The sequence below is a fragment of the Dermacentor albipictus genome, chromosome 1 (assembly GCF_038994185.2).
Source record: "Dermacentor albipictus isolate Rhodes 1998 colony chromosome 1, USDA_Dalb.pri_finalv2, whole genome shotgun sequence".
NCBI classification, from domain to species: Eukaryota; Metazoa; Arthropoda; class Arachnida; order Ixodida; family Ixodidae; genus Dermacentor; species Dermacentor albipictus.
The window spans coordinates 41197665-41217648 of NC_091821.1; the positions used below are offsets into that span (position 1 = coordinate 41197665).

General features: G+C 45.4%; 2 protein-coding genes across 3 annotated transcripts in view; one reads left to right on the plus strand and one right to left on the minus strand.

Moving 5' to 3' along the window:
• Positions 1-6347, plus strand: part of LOC139061129 (uncharacterized) — a 73537-nt gene extending 67190 nt beyond the window's left edge. For both annotated transcript variants that reach the window (XM_070540714.1, XM_070540716.1), the window contains exon 3: positions 441-6347. In XM_070540714.1, the coding sequence (XP_070396815.1) occupies positions 441-2312 (1872 nt within the window). In that variant the 3' untranslated portion in view covers positions 2313-6347. The remainder of the gene's footprint in view (positions 1-440) is intronic.
• Positions 6290-19984, minus strand: part of tkv (serine/threonine receptor kinase thickveins) — a 64474-nt gene continuing 50779 nt past the window's right edge. The window contains exons 10-11 of the mRNA XM_070540722.1: positions 19233-19366; positions 6290-12314 (exon numbers count right to left, since the gene is read on the minus strand). Of these exons, the coding sequence (XP_070396823.1) occupies positions 12177-12314; positions 19233-19366 (272 nt within the window). The 3' untranslated portion in view covers positions 6290-12176. The remainder of the gene's footprint in view (positions 12315-19232; positions 19367-19984) is intronic.

The following is a 19984-nucleotide window of genomic DNA, read 5'->3' on the forward strand; positions in this document are numbered from 1 at the left end:
TCATGAATTACCAACTAGCCCAAGCAACCACCCTAGTTCACCCTAATTGTACTAGTTGTATAGAGCCCTCTATATAAGCGCAGCCACGCTGCGCGTGCGCACACGTGTCAAAGGCGACTGTCGACATACGCAATTGGGTCAAAGCCTGTGCTCGCTTACGATGGTGCACGGACATCATACATGTTTCCGGCCTATCCACCCAGGATTGAAGTGCGATCCAAACGTATTTTGAAGGAGAATAGACATTTTAGTAGTCTCATTTCAATGTCAAAAAGCAATGAAGCTGAACTTATTTATTGTTAAGTTTTCAACTTAACACAGTTGTTCTCTACTGGGAACTTCGCCATAAACCTGAAGCTGCTGGTATCAGTTGATGCAGGTAAATATTTTCTTCACGTGTTAAATATCTTAAAATTGCTATTTCTTTTTTCTGCTCGCAGGCTGTGCTGGCAGGCGACGCAGAGCAGGGTGCGGCTGACCAACAGCAGCAGGTCGGCGTGCAGGAAGAGCTGAGTGAGCAGGCCTCCGAGATGGAGACCAAGGACAACGGCGGAGGCGAGAACAAGGTGTTTCCTTCGCAGCACTACCATGCACAGCAACAAGGATACCCGCTCGACGCCATTCCTATCCCGGTACACCAAATACCCATACAAAGCGGCCACATCATCCTGCCGCAGCTGTTCAACAACGGACTTCAGCAGGGCGCCATCCATCTGCCACAGTGGGAGTCGAACAAGCTCCAAAAGCCGCCTCAGCCAGTCTTTGAGCACCAACATCAGTCAGCGCAGCAACAGCATGAACCGCAGTATCAGCAGCAACAGCAGCACGAGCAGCAGTACCAACAGCACCAACAGCAGCAGCAGCAGCAGCAGCAGCAGCCACAGCAGGGGCACCACCATCACCATGCTTATCCCGATGTCCACCATCAACCGACACAAGTTGTTCACCATGGTGGTGGAGGTGGCGGTGGTGGTGGCGGCGGCGGCGGTGCATCTGAGGAGCAGCATCACCAGTACATAGAGAACCACAACGTGCATCCGCAGCAGCCGACGGACTTGGCAACGCAGGCTCAAGGCCAGGAGCCGTGGCCACTGCCTCAACCCGAAATGCCCAAGATCGTCCACCTTGATGTCAAATGCGAGAAAAATCTCATGAAGGTAGTGGTTGAGTTCGACAAGCCCTTCCACGGCATAATCTTCAGCAAAGGCCACTACAGCTACGGTAGTTGTGTCCACTTGCCGGCGGGCTCAGGCCGCAAAAGCGTATACTTCGATGTATCGATCAACAGCTGTGGCACCATTGGAAACACGCAGAATGGCCTCTACGGTTACGACGGTGGCAACTCTGGAACTGGCAGCTTCTTCGAGAACACCATTATCGTCCAGTACGATCCACAGGTGCAGGAGGTGTGGGACCAAGCACGCAAGTTGAGGTGCACGTGGCACAACAACTACGAGAAGGCGGTTACTTTCAGGCCTTTCCCAGTCGACATGCTCGACGTTGTGCGCGCCGACTTCGCAGGTGACAACGTAGGCTGCTGGATGCAGATACAAGCTGGCAAAGGGCCTTGGGCCAGCGAGGTAGCCGGCATCGTCAAAATCGGCCAGACTATGACGATGGTACTGGCCATCAAGGACGACGAGAACAAATTCGACATGCTGGTACGCAACTGCATTGCGCACGACGGGCAGCGGGCGCCCATCGAGCTCGTTGACAGCCAAGGGTGCGTCGTGCGACCAAAACTAATGAGCCGGTTCACAAAGATAAGGAACTTCGGTTCCAGTGCGACAGTGCTGTCGTACGCACATTTCCAGGCCTTTAAATTTCCTGATACAATGGAAGTCCACTTCCAGTGCACCATACAGATCTGCCGGTATCAATGCCCGGATCAGTGTTCGGCGCAAGCGACCGTCGACTCATCGGCACCCGACAAGCAGGCGCTGTACTCTAACCATGTTTCCCAGTCCGCTGGCCGGCCCAGGGAAGAGAGAGACGTTTCGTACCACGAAGAAGAAGAGGAAATGGCAGAAATTGGCGTGAACAGAGTGATTCGCGTTGTCTCAGCTGGTGACTTGGCATTCAGCCTGGGTTCCAACGATACCCACCCGGCTCCCTTAGTAAAAGAGGAGCATGAAAGTTCCATCATATGCATGTCTGCGCCAGGATTCGCGTCCGTCCTTGTCGTACTCCTGTCCCTCCTCGTCATTGCCTGCTTGCTGTCCGCCTTCTTGTGGATCAAGCAAAAGACGGCGATGCGGCTTCCTAAAAGTCTTCCCTACGATCTACCAGTGCTCAAAAAGGGAAAGCTCTAATCTGGTTTGACTTATAGGCTCCTGAACTAATGACGATGAACGAGATTTTTTCTTTTTCCAGCATCGCGAAAAAATTTCACCATTCGGCCTCTCCCCTCAAAACGGTGGAATCGCGCAGCTTAAAAGCCCTTTCCCTCCCGCAGCACGATTCCACTTAAATACTGCGAAGGGGCTGAATGATTAAATTTTTGCAGGTGGCCTTACGACCCGCTGACACTGCGTATTCGCACTCCTTATTTTACCTTTCATCGCGCGAATACTGCTGCTGGTCTCGGTGACTTAGCGAATCCGCCTTGTCAGCGCGTCCGATAACCGGGCCAAAATGTGCCTACTTCTTTAAGCCATAAACATGTTTAACTTACATTGAGCATTCAGGGATCATTCATGTTCACTTAACCACATTTGAGTGTTAGCCCACAAAGGCGCGTTTGTCTTCGTAGTTCTGCCTCGCCAGTGTGTCTAGGAGAAAGTGTATGCTACCATTACGAAACGACATGGAAGTCGCTTATCGGTACGTACATTCACTTCGCTGACGTTTGAATCACACTCTGCACTTATAGGATTTACTCCTTAATGGTATTCACTCAGACACAGCGCGCGAGGAGGCCGACTGGCGTACAATCTCCATGTCGGCAAGTCTGCATGCAAGATGGATGCCTTAACAAGGCTGCTTTCGTCCGCTTATACCAGAGTGCCAAAGGAAAGGTGCAGGGACAGGCCATGCGCTGTCCGCACTTACATCAGTCGGACGCTTTGGATCAAAGTAGCCGGTAACAGTGATATTTTTCTGTCTTCAGACCGCTGCGCGTGATCGCGCGCGATTGTGGAGCGCACCGACCAGTAGCAAAATTCCAAGCCACGAGGCTGCCGCGGCCGGCCATATATTTGGTCGGGCATGACAAAATAAATTTCGAACAGACTCACTTCACATCCATGCTGTTGTCACGTCACATTATTAACATTTTCAGCATTGACAGGTCGGGCTACATAAATGTGGCGTCAAAGGATGCTCTTCCACCAGCCTCATGCTATGGCGATGCACGGCTACAAAGACTCGCGAGCGATGCTCAGACGAAGCTTTTTTAGGCGTCGCTCCCGGTAGCACATCGCGAAACTCTACCGCATATTTCGTAAAATCTACGACGAGATAATTTGCTACGATTTTACGAATCTTGCGTGAAGTTTTACGAAACGCTCTTGAAAGGTGACATGGTGCAAGATTGAAAAAAAGAAATGTATAAGTCAATGCCTGCTGCCGCATCGCTCGCTTTCGGCGGTTTCCTTAGTTCTGCATAAATTCCGTGGGGCGGCGCTTGTTGCCTTTTCAACTTCCAGCGGCAGCGGCAGCCGAATGCTTCTGCCGGCTCCATGCCCTCCATGCCTCTAAATAAAAGTAGCGCTCTCCATACTGTATGTGCTACCAAAGGTAGCACGTAGCATATACAGCAACTCTAGCTCTCTCCTCTCTTCTGCTTCGGCTCCCTCTACGCGGGGCCGAACTAACAGCCGCTCTCCGAATCAAACGCTGTGGCTACGTGTCGTTCGCGCTTTTGAGGCCGTATTTTGATCGGAATTTTTTTACGTTGTATCGTGACTGGCTGCAGCAACATCAAGAGAGGACGTCTGAATGTTGACTTTCCTCCGCGCCTCGCTTCGCAGATGGAATCCGGAAGAGTCACTTGCCGTCAGTTTCACGCGTGTGCATCCCAAGGCACAGCAACATGGCTACGCGAACACGGAACTACGCTAGAAAGGCACAGAGGAGGCGCGAAAAGTGGAGTCTGCGTGCGCCGCTCGCGATGTTCGGCAACCCTATGACGGCGAAAGCGAAAACAAGCAAGAAAAAAGGCGCGTGACGGCGTTCGGCCAATGGGAGGGCCGGGCGTCGAGAGAACGCGCAGGGGAGGAGGACGGCGGCAATCTTCAAAGGATGGCGCTACTTCTGTTTTTTATTGAGGGGTTTTACTGCCGGCGCATCGATAGTGCCTATATGCGGGGGTCTGCTAGCGAGCGTTCTCGCGGGCCTCCGTGACGGTAATAGTTGTCATGGCAATCTCAGTGGCTGCAGCACGTGACCTAGGTTGCAGGCATGCCCCATAAACGGCGCTGGTTGCCTTTCGCGGAATGAGAAAAGGGAGAGGGCACGGAACCGGGTATATAGCATCACGCTGCAGGCATCTATCGTAAAGGAGGCATAATGGAGGTGATGGCACTTGTGCTGCCCTCTTGTGGCAGCCCAAGAGGCCATCTACTGCTACTTGCACTGCTACTTATGCGCAGTGTCTGAAGGTAATTCAGCATTAATAAAGTGCATGTGTATCTCATAAAAGGTGTGCGCCATGAGCAAACGCTTAAGAATGCTTACTATGCACTCCACCCCCACCCCCCATCTCTTTTCTTTCTTATTGAGGCTGCAGGAATTTTATGAATTTTAATGTTCACAGGTTGGCAGGTGTGCTATACTTGAAAGTGATCTGTTAAAGACAATGCGAAAACTTCATGGCCGTCTAGATAAATGACAGCACATCGCAAGCTTCTTGTTTTTTACCATGACGTCGCTCTTCTCTTGTTTTCTTTACTGTGCATTAGGAAATTTTCTTAAAAACATATTTTTAAGAAGCACTACTCAAGAGTATACGTGGGATCGGTATTAAAATTATTTTACCAGAACCAAATTGGCATGAAATAATACACTGCACACTGCCATTGTGCACTTAAGCATTAACCACCCTCTCTTCTGCGCACCCCCCCTCACTTTCTCCCACAAGAACATGTATGCCATCTCTATTATAGTTGACTCCGCTGACATGGACATTGCCTTCTCCAGGCAGCTGAGTAAACTAGAAAAAGCAGCTGCACCTTCTCTAAATCCTGGCAGCAGCAACAAACTAAGGAAGGCAGTTGCACTCAAACAGTTGATGCTTTCGTGTACAACTGTTTCGATAAGGGCATACTTAAAAACACAAAACCCAAGTCACTTGCGTGAAATGGCCGATGTTACAATGCTAACAGGCTGGAATTATTTGCACTTACATTAAATCCCTTTGCGGCACTTCAACTCGCCATCTCTGACAAATTCTGCCGAGAGAGTCTGAATGCAGGGATGTGTATTACGAGGTGCATGTTATCCATTATAGCAATCCCCATTGAAAGCTGCACAAGTAAGCTTGACAGTGCTGCATGTGAAAGCTTTGCGAGACAGTTGATAATCCTGAAGGAAGTGCGATTCTGCTTCAATGCCCAACCCCTACTCAAGGCAGCACAGAACAGACATACAAGGCATTGGAACTCTTGCTCTTGGGTCACTTGTCCATTCTTTTGTCACCTAACACCTCAATGGCGATTTCGTTGTCTTCTTGATAACAACAAACATTTTTAGTGAAGTCTTCTGGATAAGCGTCACATCACTTACTCACAATGCCTGCTTTATCACTTTGCAACTGAGTAGTTGAGGCCTTTAGAAATTTTTGAGATTTAAACAAATGTGTAATAGCAAGGCAGCTGGCCACCAGCATGAGAGGCAGCTTCACACAAAGTTCTAAAGGTTCATGAACTTCCTGTTGCAAGTGCATTACCCTCAATGACTGTTACACTAATAAAATATCACGTTGGCTGAGCTGTTTCATTCAGCCTTTCCATTGTTTCATTTGTCAGGCATCAACCACTTTCTCATGTGATTATGTTGTTCTTTCTTCGAATGGTGCTAAGGATGAAGAATGTAGGTTCTGTGCATTTTTCTCTCTTGCCAAACAGTGAATTGCAGCCACAAGATTCTTGGCTATTCCAAAGGTGCTATATATGCGTCATTTGGTCTGGTATGTTTCTCTTGTAAATAGGTCTGAAATGTCTGCTGTAAATAGTGTGTTCCACTGTTTGAAATGTGTTTGACTAACTAGTAATATTGTTGTCAAAAGCCAATAAAGCAAGTTCCTGCTGTCCAGGTGTTGTGCTTCAAGAAAAACTGTACAAATCATGCATCAGCATAAATGTACATTTACTTTTCTTACAAGATTACATCAATGTTGCACAGACTTATGACTTGGAGTTCATTTCCATATCCTCAATGGTATGAAACTGCAGAATTATACAGCACACAGATTTCTCAGTGAATGCACCTTCAGCCAACACATAAGGTAATAATATTTATCCCATACCCAATGACTCAGACAAAATGTTTGGGAAACTGAAATATTACAGCAACGAAAATGGCCAAATACAAATAGCATTAGACAATGCACTATCCACAGGAGGAATTTTTTCTTTAAACTAAAAAGACCCCAAAAATAGGTGAACTCATTAGTGAAAGTTCAGTTACGATACATAAAGATTAGTTCCCAAAGTCATTATGGCACCAAACACAAAGCAAATGTGTACACTATCCTGCAATTAATTTCCAAGTTTCATAAGGACAGTACACAATAAGCATGCATTAATACGTAAGGATACATTAGCACTCATTTTAATAATAAACTGGTTACAGCAGAAACAATGCTTCTTGCAGTAAAGGGATAACACAATATCATTACTTAGGCATACTGTCTATGTTATACTGGCTCGTGATATTGCACTTAGTGCCAAAGTACCATTAAACAAGCATATAAATGGTCATTCAACTAAAAATACCTAACTTGAAAGGAAAATTTTCCAAAAATACTCAACCCTAAATGCAACACACACCTGACTGTGCTACTAAAATGTAGACACACACTCGGCTCTCTGTGTCACAAAGTTTAATACACAGGAAAGAGTCACAAAGGGCACCTAATTTTTGACAGGGTACATTATAGCTTATTGTGCATCGCAGCATAGCATCTTGAACACACAAAAATGTCAGGTTGCTTACCATTGAGGAGGTGAAAGTACAACTCGATACCACAAACTGATCACATTCGATACAAAATTAGAAGTAGTATATATAACCCCACACGACACATAACAAAGCCTCAGAACACCAAGCACAAGGAAAAAAAAAGGAGGGGGGGGATCATGTGCTGTGGCATAAATTGCTGCGCTTGCCGTTTGCATTGGGCAACCAGCACAAGCATCCTTATGCAGCTTCAAAACTGTACCTGGCAATTCTGGGCATTGAAAGTGCATCATGCAAGCTGCTGAATAAAAATACTTGATGGCACACGAGAAAACAACAGGCATAACAAACATACATAAATATCATTATGACACCTGAATTGGTCTACCTGCACATTCAAAAAGCACTATTAGGAACTCTTCCAGCCCAAAAGAAGCTGTAGAGAAGTTGCTAAAATGCGTGCACACAATTACGAAATCTCTTCAGGCCACATGTGTGTACCAAAGGCAGCGTGGGCTGAGTAATCGTCCTGCAATCCTCCACTAAGCTTGCAAATAGAAAGCAGCACAGCAAGGCACAACCAGCATACCCCAATTGGCTGTGAATGAGAGATTGTCAGCTGTCCACAATCACCAAGTGAGAAATGCAAAGGCATATTAAAACAAGGCAAGCAGCAGTGAAAAGCACCAGAGACTGAAGGGGTCCAATAGGTACTGAAACATGGTTGGAAAATGGCCTGTTTGTAGCATGAAGAAAACACTGTGCGGGCAAAAGGTTCCTGATCTACTTGCAGCAATACATAAGAGTTACAATGTCAGGAGCACATATAACAAGCTTTGGCATCATGTGCCACAGCGTGAAACCTTTACATTAACCCCACAAGAAAGAATAAATTACACAAAATTCCTGTGGTCAGACAAAATAAAATTGGACAAAAATAAAAGAATAAAAATAAACATTTCAAATAACAATTTGGCCACTGGATTTCGAGAAACATTGCCTCGTGGTGTCGGACTCCTTCAGCATAGTCAGTTTCATTTATATGCACCATAAAATAATAAATGCGGCAGCCACAAGATAACGAGATAAAAATATGAATACAATGCATACATGACAATAAGTAAAGACCTATTGGTTGGGACATCAGTAAACTTAATGCAGGTATAAATGAAGGTGAACAACACAGCTATACAAAAACATGCACATTAAGCAGCAACAGCTTCCAGGCAGCTATAAAAGACAAACTGAAATGGCCCAAGATGGAGAAGAAAGAAATGTGTTGAGTGTAACTATGGACGAAAATGCAATAATTTTCCAACTGCAACACACTCAAAGGGTAGTCTATGTTAATTCAACAGGGCTGAACTGCCATATAGTGCAACCTAAGGCCCCATATTATGCTTTTAAAAAAAGGAAATTTCTGAGGTGGGTTGATACAGGTACTGCTCAAAGCAATGATAGCTATCAGCTTTGGCTGCTGATTACTGTGCTGACAATGTGCAAGTTGGCCACTCAAAGGGCCGTAATGACACAATGCAGCAGTCTGTGAAGCATTTTAGCACCAAGAACTGGGCTACGTTCACCAGAAGGCACAGGCTACAGTATCAATAAAGTCACGATTTCACAAAGAACATATAGTTCTTGTCATGCAGGATATTTAGCTATGTTTATGTGGTCTACAAAGCCTACATGACTTATACACATATTCTGGTACCAATGACAGACAGCTCATGAGTGACACAAATGTTGGAAGAATGGGGTGGGGGCACCAGTTCCCATGGTTGTCTTTACCAGTGGACCAGTGGCATACATACTACGCCCACACAAAAAAACCTACGACTGCAGCACTTATAAGGCAAAGCACGGAAAAAACAAGCATGCTGGTCAGCCATAAAATAAAAGTACATGAAGTATTACAAAGGTACACAATTTGTAGTGGTGGAAACAAGTTATGGAAGCCACGTTAATGCAGTTTATTCCTCTGTGTGATAATCGGACAGATACTGTTATTTACCAGGATTGGCTTCACCAGCAAATCTGCACATCAGATATTTGCTGCACATAGCTACTCCCCAAGCTTCTTCCTCATGAATGAAAACATTTACTTATTTTTCTGCCCCCTGCACCCCTCGGGCTGCCCTTCACGACACAGGACACTTCTACGTGCGCTCCTGACATTCACCGAGGCTGTCGGCCTCGCCGACCGCCTTTAGCTCTGCTGTTTCTGGTGCTCTTTCTCTCCCCCTACTTTCATTCCCTACCCCCTGTGCAGCGCGGTTGAGGTGTCCTCTGCTGAGAGACAGTTACTGCGCTGCACTTTACCCCAACCTTTCCTTCCCATCAAGAATCTCCTTCTCTCTCTCTCTCTTTCTGCCTCATGCTCACATACAGTTGCATTCAATATGAGCTGCAATACGGTGCCCATGGTCGAAGAAGTCCCAAGATTGTACATCTCTGCCAACATATGCAAAATCGGAGAACTAAACACTGGTATGCTAATCCCCGATATTTATTAAACCAACATTTTGTATGTTGGAACTGCCATGCAGTCTTGGAGCTCTTTCAACCATGGACACCATCTTGCAGCTCATATCAAATATGACTGTAGATCGCAGCACCTCAAATAAATTTAGAAATGACACAACTGATGCAACTAAATTTGATTTAAGAAATAAAGGGGAAGGGGGGAGTGTCACATTGCTGATTCAGTGGTGCAATGGAAAATAATTCATAGCTTACATTGCCGTGCTACCACCAAACCACTTAACAAAAAAGCTGGTGATGACTATGTCTAGCATCATATATATACATATTTATATATACAAGTTCATATTACATTTTGGCACAATATTCAGAAAAGTAAATGTATGTACATTAACTAGAACAGCAATGTTCAAGTTAATTAGCTGGACATCCACACATTAACTGTTACATATCACTTTTTACATATTCACAAGAAAAGGTTGTACTCTGTTACGTTCACATGAGAAAAATGTATGAAGGCTGATGTGTGACAAAGCAGTGAAAAGCAATAAGAACTGCGAGTATGAAGTCTAAAGAACCCTTAATATGTCACTGAAAAAATAACACTGCTGCCAATACAAAGCTAGGAAAACATTCCTTCATTTGCATGGTTTTAAAGAGGGAAGTAGCAGCTCAATCAAGCCATTAAGCAATTAATGCTCATGTTCTTGCATGTTTAGAACTTACAATGAATATGATGCACAGAGTGATGCACCATGTCTTAGTACAGTGCACTAAAGAATGTGCCAAGAGTAAATCAGTAGCCGTTGTGGCGACAAACATTAAAATAAGGCCTGTAGGGACTTGGAGGCTAATCACTACCACCTTAAAGTGCACTTAAGCAGTCAAGGGGATGACTGCTTCACAAGCACATGATATTTTACACTCTGTACGCATGTGCTGCAGTTATTAAGGCAGCAGAAGCATGTTGGAAACCAGGCTCTTGTGCCTGCTTTTGCAGCATGCACAAGCTTTTTTTTTTTTTAAATAATTACCGTCATCAGTTGTCATTATTTCTGATCACCAATCAAACCAATTTTTCAGTGTCTTTGCTGAAGCACTAACAAAAGAACAAGGTTTGAAACTGCATATGTGGCACTACTAGGTAAGCACTTGAAAGATGATAGTAAAATATATGAGATTTCATATTCGTCATTATTTGCCCTAAAATTTATCACATGAAGTAATAGTGTAGATCTTCAAGACCTTTTCAGACATACTGTATAGCAATGGCTTCAATGGTAAACAATATAGCATTCACTGCTGTCACATTATAATGTGGGAGGCTTGAAACTAACTGACTTTTGTTCACAATCACTTTGAAAACAAGGAACGTATGTATTCAACAGCTGCAACAGCATGAAAAAAAAAGAAAAAACATTGATAAGCTCAGTGGTTATGTACTCAGCTCGTTTATCTTGTAATGAATTCTCTTACCTGCATAGACTTTATTTTAAATCCTAGGGGACATCAAAATACATATAAAAACGCTAATTATGCTTTACAAACTGTACTAAAATGCTGAGGCATTACTTTGCAGTGGTTATGCTGTTGAATCGGTATGGTAAGGCAAATGTGAGCTTGTATGCAGTAGTTGTGCAGAAAAAAAAAAAAAACATGCAATTTTCGCTTACTGGTTTTGTATGAATGTATGAACAGCTTTCATTTTTCATACAACTTACGAGTACTTCTGTCCACGTGTTGCAAGCCATCTAATGACTGTTGTGACCTTTAGAATGCTGCAAACCTTTAAAGAGCTGATTAAATGTACACATAGAGCAAAACAAAAACTGATGAAATAAAAAATCCACCAATGATGTCAGTGCTATTTTATGCTTCGTAAGATAACAAAAAGCAGCCAGACAAAAGCTAGGCAACAACAAAAGCTGTATAAAATGGCACTTAGAGAAACAAAGCCCACGCAAGAAGAGGACTGCCCATAACGGTTACTGATGTCAATGTGTCCCTGCGATACACATTTCCTTGGGTAAGAGAGCTTGCATGTAGCTCACTCATGGTGAGATGAAGAAGCTGCCCACAGGTGGCTTTCGATTTCAGGACTGGTGTGAGCAAAAAGGCACTAAATCACTAACACTATAGTAATTGGGGGAAAAAATGTCAATGCTAAGTGACTGAAGCGTGGTCACAACCGAGGACCCACCATTCATGCCATTCAGTTTCAACATCGCAGCTCAATCAATTCCACATATGTAGCCAGAGTGACGGAAGGGATTGACAGCAAAAGTGCGTTACTTCCAATGGGCAGGCACTGCAGGTCATGTTCACTAGCCTGTGTCAACACAGATTGCTTTTCACGAACTCACTACTACAAATGGCTGACCTGCTTGCCACAATAATTTCAGGCCTTTTGGCTGCAGCAATGCAATTGCAGACATCTTACGATGATGCAACAATAGGGTTTACAGTAGCTGAGCCTGCTCATCTAACAACAGCGGCAGACAACATGACCTCCAGGACCTGCTGTTGTACTGCACATCCAGGCTGGTACTCCAGCCACACAATATACTGAGGTGTCACACCATTTTCCCTCCAATGTAACTGGAATCCACCACCAGCCTAGCCAGTGACTTCTTTACGCGCAGGGCTGTTAGCCTAACACCAGGTCTCTGGTGCCAGCATTCCTGCATTAGCTTGGACAGGCACTGTGTTACCTGTAAAAAATGGGAGTTGTAACATAATTCTTAATTCACTCATGACATGCAGAAGCACAATAAACATGGCACTTGCATAAAATACAGTTAACCCTTTGAGGGTAGATTGTTTTTGCCATATGCGACCGCCCAGGGTCAATTTTTTTTATTGCAGATTCGAATTCTTCTTAGGGACTTATTTCGAAAAAAATTTACCGCAATTTTTCTAGGGTGACCATAAAGTGAGAAAAAGATATTTTGCATTGGTATATATGTACTCTTCATTCATGAATAACAACAATAAAAAAGGAAATAAACTTATAAAAATAAAAAATTTGATGCATTTTTCTACATGTAGTTCAAGGCCTTGAAAATGCGCACACGAGAATATTTCGCAAGACTCAAATGTTCCTGCTCTTACACTAATTGTACATCCATAGCGTAATCGAATTGCGCCAACCAGAAGCAATTAGTTTTCGCGAGTGTCAAAAAAAAGAAAAAAAGAAAAAGAAAAAAAAAGAAGAAAGAAAGCAACGGAAACATATGCTTGGCGGCATCCTTTCTATGCGTACCCTTGCGAGCACTAAACGAGGGAGAAAGAGGTGGTCACCCTTTGACCAATTAGTAACGAGAGACAGCCATCAGTTTTGCAAGCACAAGAAGCCAAAACCGCCCGTGGAACAAAACCCAAACCGCAGCCCGCACCGCACGCGCACACGCCAATGCGCGAGCGGTAATATATAGACATGTGGGAGCAAACTAGCTCTAAAACAAACCATGCAATGAAAACCGAGAGAGGGAGGAGCGCAAAAAAAATTCCCTGTATTCCCCCATAGTGGCAGCACATGACAGAAAAGAAAAAGTTAGGAAATTGGCGCACTTTTTAAATGTACAGATGGCGCCGTAAATATAAGGCATTGACCATTTTTGGGCTGGTTCGCGGTGCCGTATATTTACGTCATTAGACAGTTTTAGAATCGGGGCCCCAATAGTTTGGGGCCTCAAAGAGCTTTGCAGGTGTTAGCGTTAGGGCACACAGGAGTGAAGAGCTTTAGAATAAGGTTTTACGTTTGCGGATAGCGTCTTGCGCTGACAGTGCCGCTACGGCATCAAAGAAAAGTTATTAGAAATATTTTAATAAGATATACCATATTATGATAAGAATAGTAATTTTGACTTGCGTGTATTTCACGTTTAATTACAATTTAGAGGTTATTCTGCAAGCAACAAACAATTAGTTACGCTTAGTTTTGAGCAAACCAACTTCACGTGCCTTTACTAGCCAAGCTTAGCTGTGTTAGGCCTACGAGCCATAAAATCCACAATCGAATTCGGAATCAGCGGCGTCTAATGAATCAGTCTTCATAACACACGCTAAATGAGAGAAAGCGATAACCGCAGTCACTTCTAGCTTGCGAACTTCACGCGTCACCACGAATCGAACCCAGTTTAGTGCTAGGTTAGAGCCGTCGCTTCGATGGGTGCCACCATGTTTGCTGACGCAAAGCTTTTGGAGCCGCTATTTGGGCTCCCATCCCGCTAAATCGGTGAAATAGCGTTCCCAATGCAAAACCCAAACGTAGTTTGCGTATCGCGCATGCGCAGTGGCTTCGACGCTATTTCTTTGGGGCCCCAATAGGTTTAAGGCCTCTATTCTAAAACTCTCTATTGACCCTCCAAGGGTTAAGCCTTGATATAACGAAGTCGGTAAAATCGGAAATTTGCTTCGTTATATCGAAATTTTGTTGTATTGAAATTTTACCTTTTATGCTAGTAAGTACAGTCACCGATCAATTTTTTTTTTTACACGGAAAGGTGCCACAGAATTTTCCAAATTATCGGGCAATGGAAGAAAGCAAATTTCAATGAGAAAACAATTCATTTTGATAAACTTGGGAGTCGGCTACGAATGATACGGTTTCATGCCACGTACTCTGATGATATCTTCTTGGTGGTACGAATTAAGCGAAGCCAGCTACACTTTCGCGTGCACTCCGTCCCCGTGGCTGATAGTGTTGCCCGTACTGGGACGATGCTTTCAGGAAATGTGCAGGCAATGGGGAGTGAATGCTTCGCCTGCTTCTCGCTCCAACGGGTCACCGAAACTCGAGCTTACGCAACCTCGAATACTAAACGTGCGGGAGGACAGCTTACATGGTGCCACGCTGTCTCGGCACGCTCACTCTTTGCACACGCGGCAGATTACCTGTAAAAATGGGTGTGCGGATGCATATGCACTGAGCCGCGCTTACAGCCACGCACTGCCACAAATTGAGCCACGCGCCACAAATCAAGACGCGCACCAACTTACCCCCCACTCCACGACCGTGCGCACGCTTCATCGTGTTACCTCAAGCTTTCCCTTTGCTCGCACATGAAGGCGTCACTCGTGAAGCCACCATCTTTCTTGTCTCACCCTCGCACACTTTTACCGCACCTAAAGCACACAGTGTGACGAGACTTGCATTTGAAGGATCGCCAGCCATTTGCGCACAGGCACGAGTAAGAGCGGGCACGAGAGGGAAAATCTGGGGGATTTTGCTCCCTGAATATATGTCTATGCCTAGGCACTACGGAGGAGGTTTCTTAGTGCGTGTTGTATGAGTTTGTCCCCTAGACAGTGCGGTCGAGTTTGTTTACGCTCCGCCACTGGCTGCCCCCATGGTGAGGCAGTGGGCATGGACGCCCCATTTCATGATCACTGAGTCTGAAGGGGCCTTTTTCGTCACAACGATAGATCGGATTTTTCACAAGCACTGCTCCAAGAGGGCACATGTAACCGGCAAACGGAGGCCTCAAAAGAACACCTGAGGTTATAATAAAGCAGGCGGCGCAGGATCTCCAGGGCACTCAAGGGGTAGCGGGGAGATCAAAGTTGGAAGCAGGACGGCCCGTGGGTTGGGGCTGCGGAGGCGGAAGTGTGCCAGGGGGTGTTCGCATAAATAATTGGCTGTCCGCTGTCACGGACAGCCGATCTTATACACCCCTGGCACGTGCAGGCATCAGCGAGCCCCAACCCACGGACCAGTCCCAGTTCTAGCTTTGGTGTCCTGGAGGCGCCACCAATAATGCGAAATAATGACACATTGTTACAATTAGTAAAAAACACGATTGAATAAATATAATTACGTCGAACCGCCAACTTGTGACGCTAAGTTCAGCACTACCGTGCCCCGCAACTTCTACAACACCAGCCAGAAATTCGCCTCTGAAGGTACGTTGGACAGACTTTCTCTCGCATGCGATGTTGGTGCTGAGTCAGTCATCATCACCGGTGGCCTTTCAGCCACCTGCGCTCAACCGCGGTTGCTAAGGCTAAGGCCTTCTAGATTTTCAATATATATGGCCCGGGCTCTACTACGGTCGCTACTGCTCGCACAGAAACATCTGTGCTGTTATTTACAGGTACATCGCCATAAGGCGCGAGACAGTCTGTCCGACACAGCGGTCGGCAAATCGGGCGTCAGTGCCCGCTGCTTCACCTATTTTACCACGCCAGCAGCCAGTGTCCAAGTCATATATTCAAGGAGCAAAAGCCCGCAAATTTTCTCTCTCGTGCCCGCTCTTACTTGCGCCTGCGCACAAACGGCTAGCGATCCCTCAAATGAGCGTCTCGTCGAGAGCGCCGGTTCGAGGCGGCAAGGCGGTGACAAAATGGCGGTGGCGGTGATGGCTTTGATTAATGCCGTTTCGAACCTGCCGTCATGGCAAAAAGTCCGGAAACTCATACGGCAAAGGGTTCTTGTGTCCGAAATTTCAGACGTTCTTGTACACTAACTCTAAGGGGTACGTGGTGGCGCTGCGAAGCTGTCTGAATTGTCGGGCGTCCGGAAAGTCGGTCGTTGACTGCACACTTGACAACTCTTCCTGCGGATGACACGGCATCAAAAAGGATTTTTCACGATTCCTCTCTGTTACTCGGGCCAGCATTACCGTGACTCTCGTTCCCTTTCAACAAAATTACTGCTCATTTTCCCTGATAGAAGCACAAATTCCCAGAGTTTTCCCTGAGTATTTCCAGACTGTTCAAAATCCTTGAGAATTCCTGGTTTTCCCAATTAGTAGACACCCTGCTTGGCAGATGAATGCGGTATTGGAAGCGGACGCCGTTCGTGCGGCATTACAGCACAACTACTGCAGCCTTACAATTTGGAGAAGGCGAAGGCAGCTCAAGAAAAACTCCAACACTTTGCTTCAACACCGCTACCAAGCAAAAATCGGATTTGCTCGCTCACGCTGTCACTGCGGCTGGCTCGGATGCGATGCAGGCGCGATTCGTTGTGCTAAGCCACACTTCATAAATGCTCTGCTGTCTCGTGTAAAACGCAAGTTGCGGTGCGGCAGTGGGTAAAGGTGAACATGACTGCAGTCTCGCCATGTAGATAGTCATCTCGTGTGCAATCTGCAGTGATGCCACGTCGACCAACACGCAACCCATTCCTCATCAAGTCTCTGCTGCGTGCGAAATGCAGAGTACCGGTAATCGGCAAACGACACGCATTTATTTAAATTTTTTCGATAATAAACATTTCACACTGCGGCGTACATACTGGGGCATGTGTCAGGGGCATGCTAACCTGTTACAACTGGTGGCATGTATTACACGCTTCATTATATTCCTGAATAAATCGAGTTCTCTGTTTTTTTTCTCAATTTCCTCAAAACTAATTTTTCGCTCAGCTTCCTTGTTTATGGCAACAATATCTCAAATCTAGGTCAGCTATAGCTGTAATTTTTTTTTTTACATGAAGCTAAATGCATGATGGTTGAAGTGCTGCAAGCAGATTCCTTTTTTTTTTCTTCTTCGAATTTTCGAATTCCTTTTGTTTTTGTTCCCTAGTAGCCATACTATAAACACTGAACTTTAGTGAGCTGCTAAATTGCCAACTGTTGTTGGATTTGAAAAGTGCTTGCAGCACTTCACACCTTAGACATTCTGCAGTCCACTGATGCAAATTATTGCTTTCCGCCCAATATGTTTTTACCCATTGTCTCCACAAACAATAGTAAAGGACTTTTAATTATGTCAATAATTATTTATTCTATCAAAAAAATAATCCCATTTTTGTAATCAGCTCAAGAAGCTGGATAAGACTATGTCTTCTAATTAAATTTCGTCCAAAAATAACTTGATAGCTCTATACACTATGTCCCCCCTTAAGAACCAGAATGAACAACGCAGCTAAAGGTGCTGAACAATGTGCCTCAGCACAGCTGATACTGTTGACGCACATAAGCGCTCTGTGTCGATGCCAAAGAAAGCCTCTACGCCCTATGCCGTGGCTTGATTGTGATTCGGCAAGATATGGGGACGATGACAATGCCATCGTTTGCAGGAACGTAACTAGTGCCATATAGTAGTGCCTTGCGGACATTAACCAGCACACAGGCATGGCCTTCTGGATCGCATCGGCACGCTGCTGTGATCTCGTAGGCCACGCGCGCGGTTGTGCGTGTGATGCTTAGTAAAACTTTTTTTTTTTTAATTTTCATACTCCGAAGTGGGGGTGCAAGCCTTACACAAGTAAATAAGGCATGCATTCAACATTCAGATACAATGTATGCGGGTTTAACTGTACAAATAAACAAAGTAATAATATGTGAACAATATATAAATGTATAATGGGTATGTTTTGCGTCAAATTGTAGCCTATGACAACTCAATATCACCATTTTACAGCAGAGTGTCTTTTTTTAATGGTTACAGTATGAAGAGCTCTAGTTCAAACTATGAAAGGGGTGGTTTGATGTAACCAACAGTCTTTGAGGGAGAGGGGGGAGGTGGGACTTGGACACAGTGGTACCTCATTAGTGTATAGTACCTGGTGGCATATGACAAACTATGCACGCAATGAAAGTATGAGCTAATCAGCAACTACAAATTTGCGTCCATTTATGTGCACCACCACTTAAAAAAAAACCACCACAGTAAATACTACCTAAAATACAGTAAAAACTCGTTAATTAAAATTTTGCGGGACCGAAAAAAAAAAATGTCAGAATTAACCGAATGTCGAATTACCGAGGGTATCAAAAAAACAATAAAGAAATGCTTACTATGTCAACACGCTTTTCTTTACTGAATGAATCAGCAAATCCTGTTTCTATTTTGCACAAAAGCATGGCGGAAGCTGCAGTTCTCGTCATCTTGTGACTGATTAGCGCTCGCAGCTGCAAAGGCCTTGCAACTTCCTTCACAGTGCAGCCGCGGCATTCGTCTTCACTGAGATGCTTTTCACTACTGCACACAGGTGTGCTCTTCAACCTCGCCAGCTTTGGCCCGAGTCAAAATGAAACTAATGTCTGCCACAACTGCTGCAGACGAGACTGTGGCCGCTGTCGACACGGTCATGGACAGCGACCTTGCCGTTCTGAAGGCATGCAGCCAACGCATGCACCGAGTCAAAACGAAACTACTGTTTGCTGCGAAGACTGCAGACGAAACTACGGCCGCTATTGACGCAGTTGTGGTTTGCGACTAAGCAGTCATGAAGGCACATGCCAACGCGGTGCTACGTGCGGCGGTAAACACAAGGATAAAGGCTTCAAAGGCACAAAAAGGCACAAAGCATTGTGGTGTAGGATTTACACTGATGACTATGGTGATGCAAACTCCACCGCTTCGTTTCGGTGAACACAGTTTCTGCTCTTTTGCGTCGCACATTTGCGGCGTGCCGCGCTCACCAAGTTCCAAGTTGTCAGAATTAACCGATGTGTGGCCAAATATATCCGAATTAACGAGAGTTTCATTGCATTAAATAATGCATACACCTGCAGGGACAATAGGACAAGTCCGAATTATCTGATTTTCCAAATTAACGAAGTTTTATTGTACACACGAAGAGGCTGCTTTCTATCCATCATAAACAAGGTATTTTACAGGGTCCTAAAATACGAGGAACTTGTATGCCCTTCAGAAAATGTGAAAGAAGAACTCACCGAACCACCTGTGCTCCAGCGCTTGGGTATCTGTGGTCTTGCATTGTCCACACACACCACTTTACGCATGTCCTCAAAGCTTGGGTCTGAGGGGACCACATCATGGTAGGGAATGCAGTATTCCTCCACAGCACCTAAATACGCACAGGAAACATGAGTACACCCTTTAGAAAACATGGACCAAAAAAGTCCAAGAGTGCGTGAGCTTGTGCAAACATACATAGACATCATCTGAAAACATATACCAAATGTTGCTGGGAAACATGCGGATGCCACTTTGTTGAACAGCTTTATCGTTCAGTTGCATCTCGTACCTAGACAACACCACATTTTCCCCAAGGCAGCTGTCTCTGCTGTTAGGAATGGCCGTACAGGGTAGCAACGTGCCAGCTTTCAGCGCGCTGCGCGTGTTCCAAGCCCCCCGGACGAGGCGCCTTCTGAGAACTACGGATGAGCGGCGGCCACGTGGCGCGCGGTCAGCTCTGGAATGTGGTGCGCCGCCGCGCCACCCGGGACGGCGCACAGTTCTACGAGGCCCTCGGTCGACGACACCGCGGGCTATGCTGTACCAAGAGTTCCACGAAGCCCTCTGACGTCAACACCGAGAGCTGTGCGGCACTGAGAGCTGTGCAGCACTGAGAGCTGTGTGTGTGTGCAACACGAACATTTCCGTCCACGGGGCCCTCGAACGTGTTAGCCTTTGTGTGTGTAGGCTCGAACGTGTGTGCCTTTGTGTGAGGGGGCTGTACTGC